The sequence below is a fragment of the Mesocricetus auratus genome, unplaced genomic scaffold (assembly GCF_017639785.1).
Source record: "Mesocricetus auratus isolate SY011 unplaced genomic scaffold, BCM_Maur_2.0 Super-Scaffold_15014, whole genome shotgun sequence".
NCBI lineage: Eukaryota > Metazoa > Chordata > Mammalia > Rodentia > Cricetidae > Mesocricetus > Mesocricetus auratus.
In genome coordinates this window covers 82,510,708-82,536,670 of record NW_024429186.1, presented here as the reverse complement: position 1 = coordinate 82,536,670, position 25,963 = coordinate 82,510,708, and the positions used below count along the sequence as shown (strand labels likewise).

The window sequence follows — 25,963 nt, the reverse complement described above, 5'->3', positions numbered from 1 at the left end:
GGGCCTGCTTAAAGTTTTCTTTACGTCGTTGAACGAGTCTCTGTGTTGTCAATCCCCGACACCCTCCGCACGTTCTGGGACACAGGCTGTGCAGCAGGCGTGGCAGGTGTTCTCAGCACCTGCAGGGGGAGGCAGATGTCAAAGTCAACCTTGGCCATAAAGCAAGTTTGATGGAGGACAGCCGGACGATATGGGATCCTGTCTCCAAAACAAAATATGCCAAGTTCCTCAAGTCATTTTATCCAGAAATAACATTTGCTGTGGTCTGACTGCTTATGCTCCCTGAAATTCCTATGCCAAAATCTAATTGCCACTCTGCTAGTGTTAGGAGGTAGGAATAAGGGGAAGCTATTAGGTTATGACATTATTACAGCAACCACAAAAAGATGCCTTTCCCCCTTCTACAACAGTAAAGACAAATTGCAGACCCCCATCTATGAACAGAAAATAAGCTCTAACCAGACACTGAATCTTGGAATGTTCAGCCTTTAGAACTGTGAGAAATAAATGTAAGTTTATGATCCAGTCAGTCTGTAGTATTTTGTGATAACACCAAATGGATGAAGATAGTTACCATTAGCACCTCATGAAGGCACAAGTGATTACGTCCCCCCCACTTTCATGGGTAGATAAGCAGCAACACCCCTCAGGCAGAGGGTGCAGGACAACCACAGCAATTTCTGCCCCACCTCTACTGCAGCAATACCAGGAGCCTGGCCCCCCGGCTGCACTCGCTGGCTCAGCTGACAGCTAGAGCAGGAGATTGGCGGGAGACTGGAACGTTTGCAGAGAAAGTTAAGACGTCTTTGGTTCCCCGTGTCTCAGGTGCTTTCTCAACTCCTGGTCCTTAGAACTAAGGACTGAGTGGCTTCTGGCTGGGAGGGAGACCTGGAGGGAGGCATCTTGAGGACAAAAGGGAAGTAAAAGGGGCACTGTGGGTTGGAAGGTTTAAGCATGTGGGGTGCTGAGAAACAGGTTGCAGAGATGATGTAGGAAGGGTTACCTGGGACAAAGGGGATAAAAAGAAACCATATGGGGGGCTGGAGAGATGGCTCAGAGGTTAAGAGCACTGGCTGCTCTTGCAGAGGTCCTGAGTTCAATGCCCAGCAGTAACATGGTGGCTCACAACCATCTGAAATGATATCTGGTGCCCTCTTCTGGCTGTAGGCATACATGCAGCGCATTCATACATAAAATATAAATCAATAAATAAAAGTTAAAAAAGGAAACCTTATGGAACACCACTATTTTCTAACCTAAATAAAAACACGAGAGACATTGAAAGGAGTTACAATAGAGGCCCCTGCTAGTCCTCTTGGTTGCCCACAACATCATGTAGAAGACACCATACATCTTGGTTGTTGAATTGAGTTGGAAGCCTTCTCTCTGTGAGCTACCTTTGAGTGCTAGGTGGACGCTGTATTGGCTGCTGGGAAGAGGGGCACCACTAGGGGCCGTATAAACGAAAACATAACAAGCAGGGCTTCTACTCATCTGTGCAATCGTCACATACTGTCCCTTGGGTAACCACCTTCTGATTGTTTGAGGCCTGTTTCACAGGGAGGGGATTAACCCATGCTGGCACCAAAAACCCCTCTACTACCTCAGGAGTAGAGGTCACAGGTTCAGAGGAGGAACTTAATGTCACTTATGGAAACTCACAGAGCATTAAATTACCTTCTAAAGATGTGTTTATACCTATAGATAAAGCTACTGTCAGCCTTGTTCATAGACCCCTCTACTCAGTGAATGAGAATGATTGCAGAGACCCATGGCTGCCCAAAATGCTGAGAATATGTCATGGTTGTGGACTTACCCTAAGCACGTTATTTACAACACCTTGCAGACAGGGTGAGAAGTTCGTAAGAACTGGAGGACAGGGCGGAGGCTGTGAAATGCTGTCTCTAGACATACAACCATAGCGGCTACACTGGGCTCACACAAGACTAGCCCTGTCTACAATCAGCCACGGACCGGGGAGGGGCGGGGAGGGGCTCACGACCACCCTTTACTGCTGAACTACTGGAGCATGACGGATGGATTCTGGGAAAGGAGGAATTACTTCCTTTCAGTTGTGTGTACTGCTGAACCTACCAGCCTCACAGCTCCAAATCCATGGTCACAGAGAGGGCCCTGGTTAAACCAAAAGGGTCGCAAATAAAATGTTTGCACATGAGTGTTAGAGATTTGTGGAGAGCAGGGGAATGGACAGGTAGAAATATGTGAGAGGTAGGGGTGAGAATGGTCTGTAATTATTATGTGAATTAACTGTGTAAGAACATATTTAAATAAGAATGGACAGGTGGTGGGACACGCCTTTAATTCCAGTACTGGGGAGGCAGAGGCAGTCGGATCTCAGTGAGTTCAAGGCCAGTCTGTTATACAAAGCTAGTTCCAGGACAGCCAAGAGTGTTACACAGAAAAACCCTGTCTCAAAAAACAAAAACAGCCGGGCGGTGGTGGCGCATGCCTTTAATCCCAGCACTCGGGAGGCAGAGGCAGGCGGATCTCTGTGAGTTCGAGGCCGGGCTGGACCGATAGCCTCCGAAACAATACAGAGAAACCCTGTCTCGTAAAAACCAAAAAAAAAAAAAAAAAAAAACCAAAACCAAAAAAAAACAATGAAAATTTTTCTAGTATCAAATTTATTCAGATTTATATAATGATATTTAGTACATTTTAAAAATATGACTAGTGTTTGTTCTACAAGTATTATATTTTAAACTACTTTCAACTTGAAATATAATTAGTGAAAAATTAATACAGGCTTTCTGTCCCCCCCTTTTACAGTTTTCCTATAATTGGCTGTCATATTCTGTCTGGTAAGGCATATATTTAGCCAATACGTTCCACTCCCCCACCCCACCCCTTCAGAGCAATATTTCCGGGTTTGTGTTGCGGAGCACGTGGAGTAATGAGGGGCTGAACCCTGGGTGCTCTGATTCTGGGCTCCTGTGGTGACTATTCTTGATTGCCAACTTGACTACATCTGGAATTTGCTAAAACCCCAGAATGCAGTGGCACACCGGTGAGAGATTTTTGCTTAATTTGAAGTGGAAAGATCCATTTCTAATCCAGATCCTTGAGGCAGGAAGACATAGCTTTCTTTAGTCCAGATGTTTTGGGCTGAGGAACCCCACCTCTAATCAGGGACACATCCTCTCTGGGAGCCTATATACAGACATGGGAGAGGGAAGCTTTGCTCTTTGCCTGTTTGCTCTTGCCTCATGAGCATTCTTTGACTGGCATTAGAGTCTACGTCTTTGGGATTCTAGCATATTTTGATGGCCAGCTGAAATGTCAAGGTTCATGGACTGAACAACCATTGGGTTCCTGGACTTTTCATTCACAGCTAGCCAGATTAATTCACAGCCCTAAGATTAATTCTGTAAATTCTGTTGCTAAAGAGAATCCTAATACATCATTTTACCTTCTTTAAGGGCTCTGACAACATATTGGCAGACATCAACTTCTTTATATTTAAATCCTTTCAGATTCTGATAGCTTTTTAAAGGCTATATTGACGAGACACAGTAAATTTGTCAACCTAGTAGTATCCTTCTCTCTCTCTTTCTTCCTCTCTCTCTCTCTTAAAATAACCAAATTGACAACACTCATATTGGCATCCAGAATACATCTGCAAATCTGCAAACAGACGTTTACTTCTCTCTAATTCTCCTTGGTCTATAATAAGAATGCCTCTTAGTTAACAGCAGGTGCATTCTGCCGTGGGTCAAGGTGTCTTGCTTTATGGGAAACCTTGTTTGGCATTCCCAGCACTGACCGGGACCACACAACCCTTCCTCTCTGAACCCAGCGCATCGGCGGCAGCTACTCCTGTGGCCATGTACTTCTCACAGAACATACTATTCTTGCTTTGTCCAACTCAATGAGCTTCTGACTGCCAGGGACTGAGAAGGAGATATTCAACTTCCTCTGGACACAGCCAACCACCTGGGATGTGCCACAAAAAAGAGCATTGTTTCTTGTTAAATGTGGGGAACTGGATGTAGAGCTTTGTTAAGCAAGCATTTGTATATATCTGAGCTAAACCATCAGACCTTTATATTTTCTTATTTTGAGAGGTCTCATTAAATTGTTCAAGAAGGCACTGAATTTGTTCCTCTGCCTGCCTCAGCCTCCTGAGTAGGCCCAGACCTGGCTAAGATCAATTCTTTCCTTACCGTTAATTCGTACTTGCCATGGTAGTGGCCATCACCAGGGTCTCTGTCTTCTTGGTTCACTGTCCTATCAGGCACAACATTTTTCCTAGTGTAAGAATTGTAAGAATATTTTTCTAAAACTATGTCTTGGTGAATTGTGTCATTTATGTGAGTAAACCATATATTTGTTCTAGGTCTTTGCTAGTCTGAAAATTTATTTTGGTAACTTGCTCTTCCAAGGTTGTCCATATTTTTCAGCACTCAAATATGAATTGCTGGTAGAAGTGAAGTTGCTCCCTGTCTCTTATGTAAGACACATATTTTGCCAGGCGTTGGTGGCGCACGCCTTTAATCCCAGCACTCAGGAGGCAGAGGCAGGCGGATCTCTGTGAGTTCGAGACCAGCCTGGACTACCAAGCGAGTTCCAGGATAGCCTCCAAAGCCACAGAGAAACCCTGTCTCGAAAAACCCAAAAAAAAAAAAAAAAAAAAAAAAAAGACACACATTTTATCTGGTTTAGCTTCAGTCACTCTACAAAGTTTAACAACTCCAGTCTCAGTTCTCAGTCGTGTCCCTGAATGCAGGTGACACTGCTTAACAGGCATTAGCTGCAATTCGGAAGTTAGTGGTTTGACAAAAAGAAGAAAATGCACACTTTAAGCTAAGCCCATTGGGACATGGCTGTGTTCAGCATTTGGGAGGCTAGGTAGGATAATTGCCAACTTTGGGTCCAGTATGGGCTTACAGGGCAAGACGACCCTGTCTCAAAAGAGCAAACCTACTCAAAACATCAAAACTCTATGTATGGTGTGTATGTACACACACTCAAACAAAACACATGTACTAGTTGCTTCAGGTTGTTCATTAAAATGACTTCTCATTTATAAACTTTGGGTCAGCACTGTTGTATACCAATGTTAATGTTGACTCTTTTTAAGATTTTTATGTTTATTTGTGCCTGTGTACCATGGTACACACGTGGAGAAAAACTTGCCCCAAACAAAATTCAGCTCAAAGTCAACCATAGGCCTTAAATATTAAGACCTGAATCCTTGAAATGATTATAGTAAAATACATATGCAGGCAACAAGTTTCTGAATAGGACTCTAACAGATCATGAAACGACAGTGAGAACTGACAAATGGGACTGCTTACATTAAAAAGCTGCTGCATAGCAAAGAAAACACTCATCAGACTCAAGAGAACAGTGTGGGAGGGAACCTCTGCAACTAACCTAGCAAGGGCTGTTACTAACCTAGCAAGGGCTGTTACTAACCTAGCAAGGGCTGTTACCAGGACATGGAGCTAAAGCTGCAAACAGGGAGCAGGCAAATGAACTGAAGAGAAACTTCAAATGGTTAATAAACACACAGGAACTAAAGAGCTGGCTCAGCAGTTAAGAGCACGTAAGTCCTCTTACAGAGGACCTGGGCTCCATTGCCAGCATCCATGAGGTGGTGTACAACTGTGTGTAACTGCAGTCTCAGAAGATCTGGTGTCTTCTGGCTTCCATGGGCACTGCACGTACATGGTGCAGAGACATATGTGCAAGCAATACACTCATACAAGTAAATGATAAATAAAATGTTCAAGATATATAAAAAATACATGAAAAAGGTCGAAAATCTTTAGCCATTGGGAAAATGAAAATTTCCCCGGTCAGAATGGGTATCAAGAAAACAAGAAGCAACAAATGTTGGGGACGGGAGGGAACTCATACTCTACTGTTTGGAATGTAAAATAGTTCAGCCACTGTGAAAAACTGCATAGAGGTTCCTCAAAGTCAATAGCAGAGTTCCCACATAGTCATCTCGCTGCACAGATATTTGCACCCATTTTTACTGTGGTACTGTTCACTAGACAACACAGCTCTGGTGTCCAACAGATCGGTGATTAAAGAAACGAAGTCCATTTACACATGGAATACTATTCCATTATAAACAAAAACAAAGTTATGTAATTTACAGGAAATGGATGAAACTGGAAATCATGCTAAATGAAAACCAGTTTCATAAAGATAAGCATCATATAATTCCTCTCATATGTGGGATGCAGGGACAGGGAAATAAAAGGGAACCATTGGGCAGGTGAAGGGGAACTAAAAAGAAATTATAATAAAAGGGGTGGGTATGGTCAAAGTATATTCTACAGAAATGGAAATGTCACAAGAAAACACATTAGTTTCTACAGATAGTAAAAAATGGAAACTAAAAAGTACCGTGTAAAGCTAACTTATGAGTTCAATTTGCCACACGCTACTTCGAAGATAAAGTATGGCAGTATAATAAACGAGGGGAGGAGGTAGAGATTTTACTACAGTGAGCCTTTAGCAAATTTCCTTTTTATTTCTGGTAAGGGGTTCACTATGTAACACAGGCTGCCTTCAGACTTGTAATCCTCCTGTCTCAGCCTCCCAAGGGCTTGGATTACAAATGTGCTCCCATGCTCCACCACGCCTGGACACCCCAACAAATTTTCCTAACGATACACCATAAAATACTGACAAAACTATCAAAAGTCTTACTACAACTTCAAAGCCCTTTTTCACTTTAATACTCTAGCAGCACTAGACATTATTATTATTAACCTACACTTCCAGCAATCTCAAGTTTGATGGGGGGTGGGTAAAAACATTTCCTTGATAAAAGCTATCTCAGGCAACTCTAAGTTCTTGTACAAAGTGACAGTGTAGGCACTAGATATGTAAAGTGAGAGTGTGACCCCTCCAAAGTTGAGGGGAAGGGTTTTGTTGTAGATAAGAGGGACAGAACAGCCAGAGGCATCTGGAAAAGTCCAGAGCAGAGGAAGTGGTAGGCTAAATATGGCCAACAGTTTGGACCCAGCCACAGAGAAGAGAGGGACAAGAGAGAGGGAGACAAAACAGGAGCCCAAAGAGAGCTTGACTGAAATAGCTGGGTAAGTAGGAAAGAGAAGCTGGGGGAGGGGAGACCAAGCCTGGGGTGTAGACGAGAGAGGCGAGAAGAGTCGCAGGTGGTTGCGACACTTAGGGAGTCTAGAGGACCGCATGTGTGTTGGAATGCTAACAGGCACCACAGTCAGCCAGTGGTCCCAAGTTTCTTGGATCAGACAATTGTTAAGGAAAGCAACAGCAACAAAACCCCACACCAGCACTATATTTAGAGAACTCTCGGAGTGTAGTGAAAGATTCAACAGAAGGCGGAATTTTTTGGCATGAAACCGGAGAGGTGGTCCCTGGGCTTTGAAATAAGCTTTTGCAAGTAGTGATTGTTATCTGAGTTTCTTTGTAGAAGGAATGCAGGCTTTTTGCAGGTTTTGCAGAACAGCCTCCAAACGCACTAGCAAATCACAAGTTTTGAATGACTGAGAATTGCTTAGGTAATGGTTCCTTCAAACAACTGCAGATAAAAGGTTTTGGTATGTGGAGACTGAATTGCTAAAGGTGCCTTTGTGTAACAATAAAGAGGCTTTAACCAAGCCACGAGGCGGTCGGTCTTTCCTGTTGCTGCTAGCACCTTGTAACAAGCTGGAGTGACTCTTCACTGACCTAATACCGACGTCAGAGAAAGGATAAGCTTCAAGTACCCAAAGCTTCTCCACTCCCCAGTAATACCAGCAACGGAGAGCATCCTAAGACCACCCAGTAGTACAGAAACTTACTTTTTAACAACAAAGACACTGATTCAGAAATGTCCTTAGTTGTGAGTGTACTTACATCCTTGTTTATTTATAAAGCCGCAATGAGTTGGAGTCTTTGAAAAGACCCCCCTGGTTTCGACAGTGTTAGTCACAGCCGTTACGTGCAACCACACAGGACACAACGCTATACACATGCTTTATTCGGAATTGAGCACCGTGAAAACATTTTTTAAAAAGGCCAAAATATTAATACTGTTTTTATTGAACCAGGAACTCTGGCACTGCGAGCGTGAACAATCCAAGGTAACGATGTCGTCACCGAGGGACGACCATAGGGCCCCAAATCCCTCGACTCCCGGACTGATGTTTTCCACTAACTGAGCTCCTTCCTCTCCATCAGAGAGCTGCATGTGCACGGGGCTGGAGCGGGCAGGGCGCTGCCAGGAGCCGGGTCTGCGGGGAGGGAGGGGGTGCTCTGAACCCTGAGGTCCTCCGCAGCGCTTGACACTTCGTTTCGGCGAGCACGATGAAACCCGCAGACCCCGGGGACCAGGAACTGGAGCTAGGTACCGCCTGCTATGGTAACCCTCTCCTCCTCGGGCGGGCCGTCCCAGTCCCGCGGTCCCCATCGGCCCGGCTGGCTGGCGGGGACCTCCTGGCCCTCCCTCCGGTTTCAGCCGGGGTGCGCGCCTTCCCGCGGGGCCGGGGGACCGCGTGGGTGTGGGGCTCGCCAGGACAAAGCGCGGCCAGACAGCGCGGGGCGCGCCTGCTCCCCGGAGGAAGCCGCCGTCTCCGCGCCCTTCGGGCGGGCGGGCGTCTACGGAGCGCGTGTTTACACTTTCCGACCCCCGGCGGCGGCTTCGGCGGGCATTCCAAACCGTTACTCCGCCTGCGGGGCTGGAACCCGCCCAACGGCTGGGCCTGCGCTCTGGGCGGCCGGCGCCGGCGGACTACAAATCCCAGGTGGCCTCGCGCCCCAGGGGCGGGGGCCGCGGCTTACCGACCCGCCGCGCTTCCCATCGCTGTCCCGCGGCAATAGGTGTCCTTCCTGCCGCCGAAGGCTGCCTCCTCCAGGCAGCGCTAGCAGTCTCGGCAGGGGGCCCTTGCGCCCCCACTCTTTCTGCCTCACTTCTGGCTATGCCTGACTCCCGCATGAGGGTCAGGCGGCGGCGGCCAGGGAAGGAAGCCCCGGCGAGCCAGCCGAGAGCACTTCCGCCTCTGGGCTGCGGAAGGTAGAGCGCACGCGCCCGCGGCGACTCCGGAGCGACTCACTTCCGCTCCCACTGCGCCCCGCGAGCCGAATCATGGATCACACTGGTAAGGAGGCGGAGGCAGCGGGGGTCCGGCTTTCGTGCCCCCGCGGCCCGTGTGGCGCTGGCCGCCCGGCGGGCGTGAGGGGCTGCTCTCGCCCCGCTGCGCCGGGGCATGGCGGGGCGCGGGGCGGGCTTCCAGACCGGGCCCCGGGCGGGCCTGCGGTCCCCGGCCTACCCTTCGCAGCGGTGCCCGGTCCTCGAGACCGGCGGCGCGGCCGCGGTGCTGCCGAGCTCGCCCTCCCGACCCGCGGCCGCGCAGCCCGGCCGGGAGCCGCAGAGCGCCAGTGTTTGTTTGCTCCCCCCCCCCCCCCGTTCTCGTTCCGGTTGCTCTGCGCTGTGGGCGGTCGGATTCCGCTTGCGGAATTGTTAGAGGCGTCCGGACGCTGGGCGAGAGTGGCTTAGAGACCTCGGGGAGCTGCCGCGGTGGTCACCCCCGTGGTTACTGTCCCTGCGTTTTCACGGACTAGAGGTTAGGGAAGAGAGTCCGATGTAGGTTTCCAAGTGATACAGCCGAGCATCTTTTCTGAACCCAGAATCACGCCCCACCCTTCGGCCGTGGTCCATTTGCATCTTTTGGACGCATAGACGGAAAAGGAAAAAAAAATCAGAACAAGACATTTCCATCACGTATTCCAAGTAATAGTGGCTTCAAACTTTGCTTGGCGTCGTCTTTCTTGTTCTTAGTTATTGAGTGAGTGCATTTGGCTTATTGAATGTTTCAGACATACAGACAAGCAGGAAGAAAAGGCCTTTTCTTTAAGAATTGAAGGAGATGCCCTCAGTCTTCCAGTAACTACTTAATTGTATAATTGCATGCAGATACTTGTAGGCTTGGAGATGGAATGATGGGCTGGTAAACAATAGGACTCTCTCCTTGCCATCAAAAGGGGCAGGCAGGTTGGTTTCTTTTTTTAAAAAAACTGCTTACAGATTGTGGTGAATACTTTAAGAAAGCAGGAGCTTATGGAGTAGAAATTTCAGAGAGTGCCAGGGAAAAGTGTTTCTGGAGTGGTAAGAAGATGTCGAGAAGGCCAGATGTCTGTGATCTAGTTAGCAAGAGGGAAAGCCCAAAGAAAACATGTTACTTTGTTCAGGAGCTTGAGAATCATGGCAAAGACTTTTAATTTTAAGTAGCTACAAAGCAATTGAATAAAACTAAGAGTATAATATTTTTAAAATAATCCCAACTCTTCTATGGAGAACGGTGTAGGTGAGGAAGAACAGGAATCACCAGAGGGAGGCTCAGTTTAATGAAAGTATAACTCAGCGATGGAGCACTTAACCTAGCTAAGCACAGGTCCTGAGTTCAATCCCCAGCAACGCTGTGGGGGAAAAGTTGGGCCTGGGCACAAATAATGGGCCATTGCAATAAATGTTTAGGTGGAGAATCCAACAGCTGCTAGTGGTTTGGTTTGTGGAAGTATGTGAGAGAAATGAGGAAAAACTGAGTTTCTCAGAGCATCTTGGTGCTGCATGTGTCAAATGTCCCATTTTCTAAGTTATTAATTAATGGTTGCCTGGAGAGATACAAATCATTCTAACATGAAAATAATCACTAATAAGCTAGCTAGATTAAAAAAAGAGTTTCCAGATGGCTAACCTTTGTGCTCAACACTGACTTTGTAGGTTTCAAATTGCTTGTGAGGCAGCTGCCTTAACGCTGCATTGTCAGTCGCTGCACATGCTGAGGGCGAAAAATCAAACTAAGCGAAAGACTCAAACTTTCACAAGACTCAAATACAAATTTGAAAACTTTGAATCACAGAGCCTTTGGTAAATCAAGAAAATGCCAGCTATCTAGTTAATCGGCATTTCTTGACCGGATAGGATTCTTAGAATAACGATTTTAACGTCAGAGATCAAGAGATCTTATACATGGAAGCAACGAAATAGAAATTTGCCAGAAAAAAAAATTCCAGAAACCCCCCCCCTTTTTTTTTGGTGGTTGTTTTTTGAGACATGATGTCTCTGTGTAGCCTTGGCAGTCCTGGAACTCACTCTGTAGAGACTGCTGTTTCTTTTTTTCTTCCTTTTTTTAAATTTATTTAAATCAGAAACAAGCTTGCTTCACATGTCAATCCCAGCTCTCTCTGCCTCCCTTCCTCCCCTGTTCCCCCCACCAGGCCCCCCACACCCCCACCCAATCTCCACTCCGAACCCCGGGCTGGGGGGGGGTTAGGCCCTTCATGGAGGATCTCCAGAGTCTGTCATGTCATCCAGGGCAGGGCCTAGGCCCTCCCCCAAGAGAAGACTGCTGTTTCCTTCCTTCCTTCCTTCCTTCCTTCCTTCCTTCCTTCCTTCCTTCCTTCTTTCCTTCCTTCCTTCCTCCCGCCTCAAAGAGACAAGTTGTTATTTCAAGATGAAACATCAGATGGCAAGGATAATCAGGGCGCTGTGGTCTGCAGTGGTCAAACCCTCATCATGCATCATGCAGTGAACTAAGTCACAAACAGTTTCCTCAGAAAGAACCACACGGCATGGTGTGAGCCCCAACAGCTTGCACATAGAAGTCCCCAGTTCTTACCGTGTCTCAGCTTCTCTGGAACTTCTCACTGCTACCACACAGGACACCAGGGAGACGGATGCTTCCTTAGAAAATCAAGAGACTGCTGTTTCTTAAAGCCTCATCGACTTCAGGTGATAGCATTCGGGGATGGAGAGATGGCTCAGCAGTTAGGAGTACTGGCTGCTCCTCCAGAGGATCCGGGTTCAGTTCCCAGTACCCACATGGCAGCCTCTAGTTTCAAGGGGATCTGACACCTTCACACAGACATACATGCAGGCAAAACGCAAATGCACATGAAATAAAAATAATTAAAAAACGAAAAGAGACAGCAGGCTCTTAAGAGAAAGGGCTAGGCCAGCTGTTCAAATAATGGAGGGCCCAGTTGTGTGAGGTGGTTGACGAGAGCAGGTGAAGTGTGCTGTTTTCACTAACAAAGGTGGTGTCACTAAGAAATCTTCTGATACCTGGGAAGCAACAACTTGGTTTTCATGCAAGGGGAAAAGATCGTCTGTCATATGTCTGTAGCTGGTAGGTACCTCTGTATGGATAAGCAAATGGATGAAGACTGCTGAACTACATGAACTAATGTCTATTCATTCAATTTTAGTGCAGTCTTGAAGGTTGGTCAAATTGGGTTTGTTTTATTCAAGCTTGTAGCTATTCATTTAATCCCTATTTCATGAATAGCTGTTACAAGAGTAGAAACTAGACAGCCATTTACTCATTGAGACCCATTTTGAATTACATTTGGCTTTAACGAATTTAATGGGGACAGTTGGGTAATAAGTCTTGATTGTAATTCTTGCAGTAACTGTTCAGTAATTTGTGTTTGAAACATTACAATTTTAAAGTTACATTTGTATTTCCTATTTTTAAGCACTTAAGGTAATGTTGAATATTTTGTGTTACATATCTTTGTGTACTTAGAAATATAAAGTTCTATATGAGTCAGTCATGTGAAATAATGAACCTATTATTTGTAGATAATAAGATTTTTAAAGACTTGAAAGTGTCAGTTGTTGAGACCTAAGTCTAAATTACAGTTTTCTATTGCAGTGTTAACTTTCTAACTAAGTATATGTTACCCATGTCTCTAGAAATGTTATAACACACTGTGTTGTATTAAATGGTATAATTTATGTAGCTCCCTTGAATACTTTTTAGAAAAAAATGTATGCTTAAAGGATAGGCCAGCAAGATGGCTTAGCAGGTAAAGAAAGACCTGCTACCTGCCAAGGACAGGAATTCAAAATCTGGGCCTTGTGGTGTCTGGGAGAGAACCAACTCCCACAGTTGCTTTCTGACCTGCATATATCCACTGTGCCCCCCCCACACCAGATTGAGTTGGAGTTCTAATTTTATTGTTTTTATGTAAATTACTAAATTTACTGGGTGGGTACTTTATATAGAGGCAATTTTGGTTTTTCTTTATATTTAAAAATCTATTACAATATGTATGATTTTTTTCTTGGGTTATTTTATTAATAATTTTATGTGCATTACTATGAGGATGTCGATTCTCTAAAACTGGAGTTATAGGCAGTTACGAGCTGCCGTGGGGTGCTGGGAATCGAATCCCGTCCTCTGGACGAGTGGCCAGTGCTCTTGACTGCTGAGCATCTCCAGTTCCTCTCTATTGTTAAATGTTTGTTTCTGTAAATTACTATGGAATTATATGGGAATTTTTAGTGTTCAAAGTTCTAGAAAGAGATAAAGCTCCTGTAACTTTTATCAGCTTCTGAAAGGGTTCTGTGTCTTAAGGGTAACCAAAAGCATTGCTTTAAAGGTTTATCCCAAATGAAGAATGTTAGCAGTTATACTTAGGTCAGTCTTGTATTTAAAATCAGAACCAAGATCTTTAATTTATTGTTTGATGTTGATTTTTATCTTTACATTTGTAGAACAATTTTCAAGAAGAAAGGTGAAAGAAATTACAATTTCTTCTGTTCCATTCATTATAGACAATGAGTTACAAGGCACTAACAGTTCTGGAACCTTGGGTGGTCTTGATGTTCGCAGAAGAATTCCTATAAAACTCATCTCCAAACAAGCCAACAAAGTTAAACCTGCACCTCGAACTCAAAGGACTATTAGTAGGATGCCTGCAAAGGCCCCACCAGGTGATGAAGGTAACAGTTGTGTTGTTTTATCTGAGTGCACTTGATTTTATTTCCTTAAACCTATTTTTAAAATTTTAACCTTGCACTTTATTTTCTAACCTTTCTTTTTCCTCCCTTTGTAAGCCCCCTTACAACCTTTTCAAAGAATCTGATCAATATTGCAGAGGGCAGTACATTAAAAGTAAAATTTGTTTTCACAATCTTTTCCAAAACTAGTGTCTGTAAAGAGAGGCTTTGTCCTTGAGAGAAGCCTTCCTGCCAGCCTGGTTCTAGAGCCACATCAGTCCCAAATAAACACACAGGAGGCTATATTAATTATGAAACTGTTGGCCTTGCTTGTTTCTTACTGGCTAGCTCTGACTTAAGTAATTACCCCATAATTGTTAATCTAAGTATATCTCTTACCGGAGAAGTTTCCAGGCTTCCTACCCCATGGCGTTACATCTCGACTCTCTTGTGTTTCTCCTTCCCAGAGTCCTCCTGGACTCCTAGTCCCTCCTATCTAGATTCCTATTGGCCCAACAGTGCTTTATTGACATAAGACTTCCCCAACAAGTGTCTGTTAAGATTTTTTTTTTAAGCTGGGTGATGATGGCCCATGCCTTTAATTCCAGCACTTGGGAGGTAGAGATCAGCCTGGTCTACATAGTAAGTTGCAGGGCTACACAGAAATTTTGTCTAGAAAAAAACCAAAAATACTGAGGTGGGATGAAGGGGTGTTTTAGCCACTGCAAACTTTTTTCTGCTTATTTGTTTTGCTGTAACTGTTGTAGTATGAACATTAAAAACTTGCCTTGAGGGATGGCAAGGTTAGTGGGTGAGGGCAATTGCCATATAACCCTGGTGACTTATGCCAACCCCTAGAACTAATGTAAAAAAGGAAGGTGAGAATTGACGTTCAGAAGTTGTTTTCTGACCTCCACTGGCATACTGTGTCACATGTCCAAACCCATCCATCCCTCCCATATCATGTACACAATAAATCAAAGAAAAAATTTTAAAGACCTGATTTGTACATTTTAGAACTTACCAGTTCCTGCTCAGTTACTCTTCAGAAAGGGTTTGTTTGTTTACACTCACACACATCATCATTTTTATTATTAAACTTTTTTTGAGTCAGGGTCTCCATCCTCGACTTTGGCAATCTTGCTGCCTTATGGGATTGTAGGTAGGGCCACCGTGCCCGGTGACAGAAACTCAAGTGTATGCAATGCCATCTCTTGTCTGAGTTCCTCCATCGGTTTTTGACTGATATCTATCTCTTAGCTTTTGCATTCTTTGTAAAAGTGACAGTGTTAAATGTCAGTGAAGGTCATTTATCTTTTGAATTTTATGTATAGAGCTTTACTGTAAAGAATTGGAACATTCTAGGTGGTCTGTTAGCTAGAGTTTGTTGTTTCACCTTCCTGTCTTACCATTTATTAGAAGTTAGCAGACTGGTCTACAGGTGTAGTTTGGTTCCTTTAAAAAAAGTAAAGTTTCCATTCAGTTCATTATTGCCCATAGCTGCTTTCCCGCTGTCATGGCAGAATGGCGTAGATTGATGTGACCTAGAAAGCCTCAAATTTGTACGATATGACCTTTTTTTTTTTTTTTTTTTTTTTGTTTTACCAGAGTTTCTCTGATTGTTTTGGAGGCTGTCGGTCCAGCCTGGCCTCGAACTCACAGAGATCCGCCTGCCTCTGCCTCCCGAGTGCTGGGATTAAAGGCGTGCGCCACCACCGCCCGGCCGATATGACCTTTTATAGCCACAGTTTATCCCATGTTTAGAACATTTATGGGCATGTATCTTTAAAGTCAGGTCTTGCTTTTTTAATTTTTACTCCAAAACAGTTTACCAACTCCCCAAATTCTGGGTACTCTGTCTTTTTCCTTCCAGAATGGAATCTTGCTGTTAGCACACATTCAGGCACTCCTAAATTCTGTTCTTATGATCTGTCTCATTTCGGAACCGAACTGCTTTCATTGTATTTTATAGTGTATTCTCCTGTAAGGTTTGTCTCCTATGCTAAGATAGTAGATTTGAAGTTAAATGTTGTCAATCACGTAGTGAGTTGGGATGTGCTTGGTGACATAGCATATTCTCAGCATGCGCATGGCTGTAGGTGGCTGCTGCACTTTTGTAAGCTAGGCTTCCCCATCCATGCTGACAGTTGTAAATTATTTTAACTGCCCATAATATACTTTTTATAATCAAAGTGCAAAAAAAGCCAAATTCTCCCTTCTATACTTCTTCCTGTTGGCAGAATTTTTCGTTGGGACTGCTAGTTCCCAAATAACCACTATAAGACTTAGTAATTATAAAAGTTCAGCCAATAGCTCAGGCTTATTACTAGCTAGTTGTTACAACTTAAATTAACCCATTTCTGTTAATCTCTATGTTGTCCTGAGGCTGTGGCTTTTACCTGTCTTGCATGTCCTGCTTCCAGCAACTCCTCTGACTCCACCCTTTTTCCCAGCATTCTCTCTGCCCTGAAAAATCCTGCTTAGCCGTTGGCTAATCAGCTTTGTATGAACAGTGAGAGCAGCACATGTTTCCCATGTGTAGGAAGGTTGCTCCACAGCATTTTCCTCTAGGCATTTCACCCACACCCCAAAGCCATGCAGCCTCTTTTATAGGAGCTACTATTGCTCTTACAGAAGAGCAAACTGACCTGAACGATCATCTCTGAATTTAAAAATATTTCCTTGTTCTAAAATTTATCAAAATGGAGTTTTGGGTGCAAGTATGATAACTGTAAATACATGCTTAATGATAAGAGAACAGCTTGTGCCACTCAAAAGTGGTCGTGTGTGCCATGCTTCCCTAGACCGCTGACCTCATTAGGTTTTGGGTTTGACATACTTACTCTCCTTAGCTTGAATTTTAATGACCACAGTTTTTATGAAGTTTAAATGGGCCATATAAGAGCTTAGGGCACTCACTTGTCACTCACAGGAACGTGATGGCTTTGAACTGTATAGTTTTGTTGGGATTAATTAAAAAGTGTAGTGTAGCCAGGTGATGGCTGTGCGTGCCTTTAATCCCAGCACTTGAAAAAACAAAAAACAAACAAAAGGTGTGTTGCTATATTTCCTTTAAAAACTGGCTTGACTTTCTGTGTGTGCATTAGTAGCTGCGCACAGGATGTGTGCTTTCGCCTCTCTGTTTACCAGCTCTACAGCCAAGGGAACCTTAATACCTTAGAGAGACTTTGTTTGGGGCTTTGGGGGGGGAGTTTTATGAGACACAGTTTCTCTATGTAATCATGGTTGGCCTGGGACTTGCTTTATAGACCAGGGTGGCCTTGAACTCAGAGATCCACCTGCCTCTGCCTTCGGAGTGCTGGGATTAAAGGTGTGTGCCACCACCTGCCCAGTGTTGTTTTTGTCGTCTTAGCTTTACTTAGGTAATTGGAGTCTACCCGGACTTCTCATCAGACTGTTCATTGGTTTTGTGTTGTTTTGCTTGAGATGAGAGACTTACTGTCAACTTTTCAGTTAGACTAGAAATATTCAGCCCATTTGATCTTCATAGTGTCCTGTTACATGATATTTATATATGCTCTAAATGACCGGATACTGGTAAGTATTTTGCCTCTTGCAGTTTGGGTTGTTGACTAGGGAGAGGCTTTCGCTAAAAGGATCAGGTGTATTCAGCTGTTATTTCTGAAACCATTCTCACTTTGAGGGAGATCATAAAAAGGCTGTAGAATTCATTTAATCCTTTGGCAATCAAATGAGTCTCTTATAGCCCAATACCACTTTTGTGGTGCTTTAGAATAGATGATGATGATACTTTAAAATCTGGGCAGTAAACATAGTGGCAGTTGTTGAGGTTTTATAGTAGAGGTGTGTGTGGAGTTAAGAGCATCGGGTCTGTTTTTGGCCCTGAAACTGAGCTTATTTGGTGGCTTCTGTACACACTGCATATCATCCTTGTAAAGTATAGAGATGGACTAGATGATCACCAGGATCAGCTGGCATTTTAAACTAGTTTTGATTTTCATGTTCTTAGATCTTTGAAAGTCATCAGAAACAGTTTTCAGTAAATAGGTCTATTTTGTCATATAAATAATCTTTAACTATGAAATTTGAGTTGCAAAATGTAACATAACTTCTTTTCCTCAGAAGGATTTGATTATAATGAAGAACAACGGTATGACTGTAAAGGAGGCGAACACTTTGGAAATCAGCGAAGATTTCCAGGACACCTTTTTTGGGATTTTAAGGTATAACTAAAAAATCTATATATATATGCATTAGATACTGATATAAATATTTAGTATGTCTGTAATTTAGCACACATAAATCCAGTTGCTTGTTTCTACATCTCCCAAAAAAGTTTGAGGTAATTTCAGTAAGCCAATAAAATCAACTGCCACTATTTAAGGAAAATAAGCAAACGGGGTTACAATAAGCAGCTTTTATTTCTGTTGTTAGTAACAACTGTTACTAGATTCTAACAATTTCACTGTGTGAACTGATAAGTACAATTTTCAGAATTGCTTAGAGGAGGTTTTAATTACCATTTCCACAGATAAACATCTTGGGTGAAAAGGATGATACCCCAGTTCATTTCTGTGACAAATGTGGATTGCCTATTAAAGTCTATGGGAGAATGGTAAGTACAAAGAAAGTAGTTTTCTAGATGAACCACACATCTGTGTAAAGGTGGGATTCTGAAATAGAGCTTACTATTCTTATAACTAAGTTTAAAGCATAGTGTGCAGGAAGAAGCTAAGGAAAGTTTTATTAGTTATTCTTTACTGTTTTGGAATAGTTTCAGGAGAAACACAGTAAGATAAAACACTTTAGTGTTCTTTTTCAGGAACTCTTAACTTGCAGGGATTCTATCCAACATTGATAGGTTCACGTACCTATCTGAAAATAGAAGCAGGTGCCAGGCAATCTGGTAATCCTAGCACTCTGAAGATTGAGGCAGAGGGATCAGCGACATCAGAACTTAAGGCCAATCTGAGGTACATGTGAAATCCTGTCTCCAAAAATGAAAAGCAAAAGCAAAGCATTAGCAGATGTACATATATTTATTTATTGGGAAAAGAGCCAAAGTTTTCAAAACATTTTCAGAGACTTGTGCATACCCTTAATTCCAGCACTCAGGAGGCAGAGGCAAGCAGATCTCTGAGTTTGAGATTGGCCTGGTCTCCAGAGTGACATCCAGGACAGCTAGGGCTACACAGAGAAACCCTGCCTAAGGGGGAAAAATATCAATTAATCAAACAAATGTTAGCTGCTACTGGTGTAGAGAGGTCTTAAGTTCTCATTTAAATAATTCCTGTGTGCTTTCTGTGTGTTCTGTTACTGAAATATTACAAGTTGTTCTAGGATGCCTAACTATGCTATTTTTTTGTCTACAGATTCCATGCAAGCATGTCTTTTGCTATGACTGTGCTATTTTACATGAAAAAAAGGGAGATAAGATGTGCCCAGGGTAAGATAGATATAATCTTCTTATTAATAGTAGTGCCTTATAAGCAAGCTGGGTTTGAAGGTTGTGAGTATGGAAATAGACAGGGATGCAGATGTGCTGCTGGCTGAGTTGGTCTTAGCCCTCTCTGCAAATAGAGCTATCCATTGTTAGCTATTCCGAGTAGCTAAAACAGTGAACTCTCTTTGATGCCATGGGAATGGTGTTGGAAATGAGAACCATTGTTTTGTTTGTTTGATGGGATACGGAAGCAAGCATAGTACCCTTGGTGATTAAGAACAGTGTCTGTCTGAAATTAAAACTCACATTGTTTTTAATTACTAGCTGTGTGTGAACAACGTGTGGAAGTATGAGCATGTTTAAGGGTCAAAAGGCCACTTTGTGGGGTCAGTTTTCTTCTTCCAACTTTGCGTATGTTCTGGGGACAGAACTTGGATTAGCAGACTTGCATAGTGAGCCCTGTATCTGCTGAGCTGTCTCACTGGCCCCAGGGTTGGAGTTCTTGAGTTCAAGTCTATTTTGCTCTTTTTTAGCTGTGTGATGTAAGTAGCTCCCTGGGTGGGTTATTTTGATGATTGCATGAAGGTGACTGGGTAGATAGATGCCACAGTAGAGTCTGGCATATGATAAACACTATGTTATGAAAGTTCTCTTACCATATACAAAACAGATGCTTTAAGTGATACGGCATTATGATAGACTCAAAGTTATGCATCAGGGGGTCTTATTTTGGGATGGCTCTAGAATAAAATGGAATTTATGTTAATTTAGAACCCCCTGATAAGATAAGGAAGCCTTGAGAAAAACGGAGTGAAACTTCTTGGATTAGCTTGCAGCTTCCCAGCTTCTCTTTAAACCCATACTTGAAAGTACCCCAAGCATTGTATTGGTTGCTAATGAAGATAGAAACAACTATAAGGAAAGATTTTCCCCTTATGGTGTAGGAAAAGGACATTGCTGGGAAATAACCAAATGACAACTGATTTTCTTGACATGTTTTTCTGGGTTTTTAAAGTTACAGATTTTAAAATATATACCGTGTTAAAAGAATAGTTCTATAGACATACTTCAATTTCATATTCAAAAGAATATGAAATTGAAGTATGTATTATAGCCTTTGGTGGGTGTTTTCTCTAATGCCTATTTCCCAGCCCGGTGTACATTCATTTTTAAAATTATATAGCAAATATGCTTGTTCCATTAAGATAAAGGACTAAAATGTGATGAGACATTACATGTAGTGAACATTAAGATTTTCTCTTTTACATAGACGATCTCATATTAATATTTAAAAGCAAAATTTAGTTTTCAGGTAACTGTCTTCCAGTGTGCACCTCACTTATGTAGTCTTTAGCTATCTCGAGAGAAGCCTGTTGAGACCAGTTCAGGAAGCCAAGTTAGCAACCAGGATTAGTATGGTTAGTACGTATTACTGCCTTTAAGCATATTTCAAAAGACAAGGCCTTGACATGTCTGACGTGGAGGTGTTTCTGGGTGTATGGGGATCAGATGTGGGAAAGGTCGCAAAGGCTTCGCACTAGCATCAGAAGCGCTGCCTGCAGCGAGGTGGGCAGCGACACCGGAGCTTGGCAGGTCCGTACCATTCCTGGTACAGCTTGTAGTAAGCTAGAGAAAATTGGTGAGCTCTGAGTTTGGGGAAGGAGAAGGTCTCTTAAGACATACTGTGGTATAATTCCCAGTTCTAAGATAAGTGTCTCAGGTGGGCAGAAATGTAACGGTTAGTGTGTGAGACAGGTAGAGATTAAAGCTGCACTAGCAGTGATTCAATACTCTTAGCTTTTGCAGATACGTAACATTGTTAAAGCAAGCAAAAAGGTTAAGTGTGCTCGTTTGTATTCTGTTTTAGTTAATCAACTTTTCCCTCCCTGTTCAGCTGTAGTGACCCTGTGCAGCGGATCGAGCAGTGTACACGAGGCTCTCTCTTCATGTGTAGTATTGTTCAGGGCTGCAAGCGAACATACCTGTCTCAGAGAGACTTGCAAGCTCACATCAACCATCGCCATATGAGAGCTGGGAAGCCTGTTACCCGGGCTTCCCTTGAGAACGTCCACCCTCCTCTTGCCCCCCCCGCCAGCCGACATCCCCGACCGCTTCCTCATGCCCCCAGACAAGCACCACGTGAGCCACCTTCCTCCCAAGCAGCACATCCTGATGCCGCCCCCGCCTCTGCAGCATGTGCCGCATGAGCACTACAGCCAGCCCCACGAGGACATCCGCGCTCCTCCAGCAGAGTTGTCCATGGCGCCGCCGCCGCCGCGGTCGGTCAGCCAGGAGACCTTCCGGATCTCCACAAGAAAGCACAGCAATTTAATCACGGTCCCTATTCAGGATGACTCAAGTTCAGGTGCTAGAGAGCCACCGCCTCCTGCCCCAGCTCCTGCTCACCATCACCCCGAGTACCAGGGCCAGCCCGTGGTCTCCCACCCTCACCATATCATGCCTCCACAGCAGCACTACGCACCACCCCCGCCGCCGCCTCCACCAATAAGCCACCCAATGCCACACCCTCCCCAGGCTGCAGGTACTCCTCACTTGGTGTACAGCCAAGCCCCGCCTCCACCAATGACCTCGGCTCCGCCACCAATAACCCCTCCCCCTGGACACATTATTGCTCAGATGCCACCTTATATGAGTCATCCTCCTCCAGGACCCCCCCCACCGCAGCATGGCGGGCCACCCGTAACTGCACCCCCCCCCCCTCACCACTACAACCCTAACTCTCTACCCCAGTTTACTGAAGATCAAGGAACTCTGAGCCCTCCATTTACACAACCAGGAGGAATGAGTCCTGGCATTTGGCCTGCACCACGAGGGCCGCCGCCACCTCCACGAATGCAGGGCCCGCCTTCTCAAACCCCACTACCTGGACCACATCACCCAGATCAGACAAGATACAGACCGTATTACCAGTGATGATAGTGTTGGACTGAAAATCTGACAAGGAGAAAGATCAGATTAGTCAGTCTTTTAACTCAGCTCTGACTGCTGGGGGAAGGAAAAATGCCTCTCATGAGGTGGCTATAAAACACAGTCTTGTCCCATAAAATGCTTTTATGTCTTGACCTTAGGATGGCTTTCATATACTACAGCGCACATGCGTGGCTCGGTGAGCACAACTCTATCTTAGCAACTGTTACTTTGGTGTGGTAAATTGACCCAGAAATGACCATTTGTAAGACATTTGAAAGTTTTTCACTGTTCCGTTTTCAAAAAAACTGCTTTTATTAAACCCAATGTTAGTTTTTCTTGTGATGCATTTTGTTAACCTATATAAGGATTAAATTTCAAGGTGGTTGTAAAAATGCTGTCTTTATGTAAATGTAAGTGCAGCCACGTAAATTTTTAAAACCGTATGTTTTACCACTAATTTTCCAAAGCTAAAGTCCTCAAAGTAAAAATCTACTAAGATTGTTACCAGGCAGACTGTTATGTGATAGGGAATTACTTCACATTTTAGGCACTGAAACTTCAAGGGTATTAATTATGTAGTGCACTTCACGTGGATTCCTTCTGTCCTTGTACTGCCTCAGGAACGCCAAAGTACATCCAATTCCTATAGTGGTGTAGTTGTTTGACATGTCCCGAGACATTCTAGTCATCAGGAAAATGACTGGCCTGCCAGATTCCAAGTAAACTGCTGATGAGATGCTGTTCTCGTTGGTGGTTTTTCCTGAGTGGTTAAAGTTACCTAATTCGTCACACTTAATCTTAAGTTATATCACTTTATAGGGTTGTTGGAATGGTGTTGCTTGGATGAAATGTGTTCTGTGTTCACTGTTAACCTACAGATGTAGGTCTGACTGGGCTTTATTTAAATCTGCATTTCTTCATAGTGGTTTGGTTCTGTGCTTTATTGTGTTCTTGTTTATGAGTTATAAACTGCAACTTGAGTGCTGTAGAGGAATTTGACTAATGTATTAACAAAGAGTGTTGTAAAACCGCAAAATAGCATTTACTCAGGTTTCATTGCTGTGATGAGTTTTTCCTTTTAAGTTGAAAATTTTTAAACTATCATTTTTTTTTGTAAAGCATTTTAACATTGTAGCATGGAATCAATAGTGAAGACAACCAGATAATTTTGAATTGGACAGAAGAAAAATAATAATTAGATTGTGAATTTCAGTGCCGTGTAAGGTGCCTTTGGAGTCAGTGTTTGCATTATAGGGGCTTGTTATAGTCCATTGAAGATGACCACTCAGTCTAGACAGCTTTCCTATGTAGAAGTCAACATTCTTAGGATATTATTATATATATCCTTTGACTTGACTAAACCCTTGCGAAGCTTTCCTTCCCCCCCTTAAAATGGTGCATAATATAAACATGGTGTGTAGTATGCAGATACCATTTATTAGATAGTTTGTAGTATGTAAATTTAGAACATTGGTTTTTGACAAAGGATATACTGATTGGTAGTTCACCATTGTATTCTGTCAGGTACAGGAGTATTCTCATGTTGGATGATCAGATGAAAATCATTTCTGAACTTAACACTGAAGTAGGAAATAATATAAATGCCGTTTCAGCCTTGGCTGGCCAAAAATAGCTAATGCAGTTTTTCTTGAGCAAGTGGTTTCCCTCACATATAGCAGTTTGAGAGTCTGGTTTGCTCATGCACTATTTCTTGTGAGAATTTTTTGTTATTAGAAGCATGGAAGTGAAATAGTGTAACACGGTGGTGAGTGTTTCTATCATATTACTGTAGGTACTTGGATTGGTGCAAACTTGATTCCATTTTGTACCCGTTTAGGAGCTATTTAAATATTACTGTTAAAATCCTAATCACTCTGTTTCATGTAATTAGAAAATAGCTGGACTCATGTGAGAACTTCTTAACTGTTCAGGAGAGTCTCTTCTGTTAAGGTTTACTGGGGTGCTGGATGTGGTAAGAAACCACTTCACCTGTATTTTGGACCAAAAAAAAATCAGTATCATGAAAAAAAATCCCACATTAGGACAATTCTTGTAGGCTTTAAACAACAGTTTCAGTTATGTTAATACGCATTAAACTGGGAGCCAGGTCAGGTGAATGTCTTGTAATAGACAAAATTTTAAATGTTAGACTTTGATTTCATCAGCCAATTGTTTGAATGAAGGTGGGTGGGTAGCAGATGCCAGGATTGTTGTTAAGTGTTTCTGTTTTTAAGGAAAAAGTTGTGAATCCCAGTGCATTTCAGGGAATGCTTTGACGCTCTCTATGACGGACAAAGTCTAAATGTATGTATGTTTCATTAATTGCTCTTAAGACTACTGAGGTGACAGTTCAATTCTTTAAAACAATAAAATGGAAGCATAAACACTGTTTTGCTGAGATGAGTTTTTAACCTAATAATGACACATTTGGGAGACTGCAGAACTTTTCACTGCTCCACGCTAAAATTAAGTTCACTTTTTTAATGCTTATAAAGTTGGCTGGTATATTTCTTTGGCATATTTGGTCAGTGTTTGTGAGAACTTTTCAGTATTTGGGAAAAGATCCATTTCCAAGATTGTAAAGAGCCGTTCTTATTTTCCTGTAAAAGCTACTTGTTCACAGTTGAGCAAATACTAGTCAGACATAACGGAAATATAAATAGAAGAGATTGAGTGTTTTTATAATTTTTACATAGTGGCTGTTTGCTGTGTGAGGCGCACAGCCCTGCTTAAAGAGTGTCTTACAGGTTTTAGAGAAAGACCTTCATTTCTGTTTCAGATAATTTAACATCAGAATTATGTGATAATTGTAGTACCTAGAACAAATGTTTCTCAGATTGGTCATCTGATTAACAGTTAGACTCAAACGTACTCTGTTCTGATTGAAATTAATTTATTTTATCCACTGGTTTGTAATGTTCAGATCTGACTGGGCACCACACGGAATTTGCTTATTAGAATAGTTGTACCATCTGATTGAGCAGCGCTGGCTGTGCTAAGCTTAGGAGTGCCAGATAAGCCAGGCAACTGTTCTGAATGCCCCTAAGAAGCACTGCTTGGTTTTCAAACCCTTCAGTTTTCCCTCACTGAAGGGAGCACTTCATGGAGAGTGCTACAAAGACATAGTTACTCTCAAGTTCCACTGTCTCGTCCCCTTAGGTTTCAGGCGGGAATGACGGGATGAGGACTCACACGGGCAGAGCCTTCCTTTTGGAGACTGGTCAGCTCGCCTGATGAGTAGTTAAGTTTTAGTTACAAATCTGACAACTAAGTAGGCTCCATGACCTAGAAATACCCTAATCCCTGCTAAGTGTGTTTCATAAAGTCATTTACTGATTTTATACTGAGATACTGTAAGATATATAGATTCATTTACTGAAGGTTTTACACACCGGACAGCCTTAAGCACTTGCCATGCACAGTCCTCAGAGACTGCCAATCCTAAGTGTAAGTCATGTGCCACGTTAGGGTTCGTCAGAACCCAGTTAGCATAATTGAATGGTAGTTTGTAGCTTTAGCGGAATGGCATTGGAAAGGTGGTGTTTGAGCTAAGGCTTTGGAAGTCCTGTTGAGTGGGGGCAGAGCTCTTCAGACTTCTTAAGGACTCGCCTAACATTGTAGTAATGGGTGAATAGAATAAATGAGCAGAATTGGCTCAGGGAGAACACCTGGCTAGCATTCACAGACCAATAGGTTTGGCCCCCAAGACTTGACAAGGTTGTTAGCAATAAGGACCTTATTCTGATGACAAAGACTTTGTGACATTCCATATAAAGAAGTGGACGACCTGGCTCTTTATAAAAAGGATTGATTATTCTGGCTGTATGTTAGGGAAAGATGGAAGCAGAAGCCAGTCCAGCCCGCTGTTTAATTATACTAGG

General features: G+C 43.2%; 1 protein-coding gene across 1 annotated transcript; it reads left to right on the top strand.

Moving 5' to 3' along the window:
* The first annotated feature begins 8,787 nt into the window (after window positions 1-8,787).
* On the top strand, window positions 8,788-24,466 carry Cbll1 (Cbl proto-oncogene like 1). Its single transcript, XM_040743272.1, is given in 7 exon segments — window positions 8,788-9,098; window positions 13,562-13,729; window positions 17,831-17,931; window positions 18,240-18,323; window positions 19,081-19,154; window positions 21,046-21,235; window positions 21,237-24,466. Coding segments are annotated over 7 exon segments (1,479 nt in total). The 5' UTR covers window positions 8,788-9,085; the 3' UTR covers window positions 22,086-24,466.
* The last annotated feature ends 1,497 nt before the right edge of the window (window positions 24,467-25,963 follow it).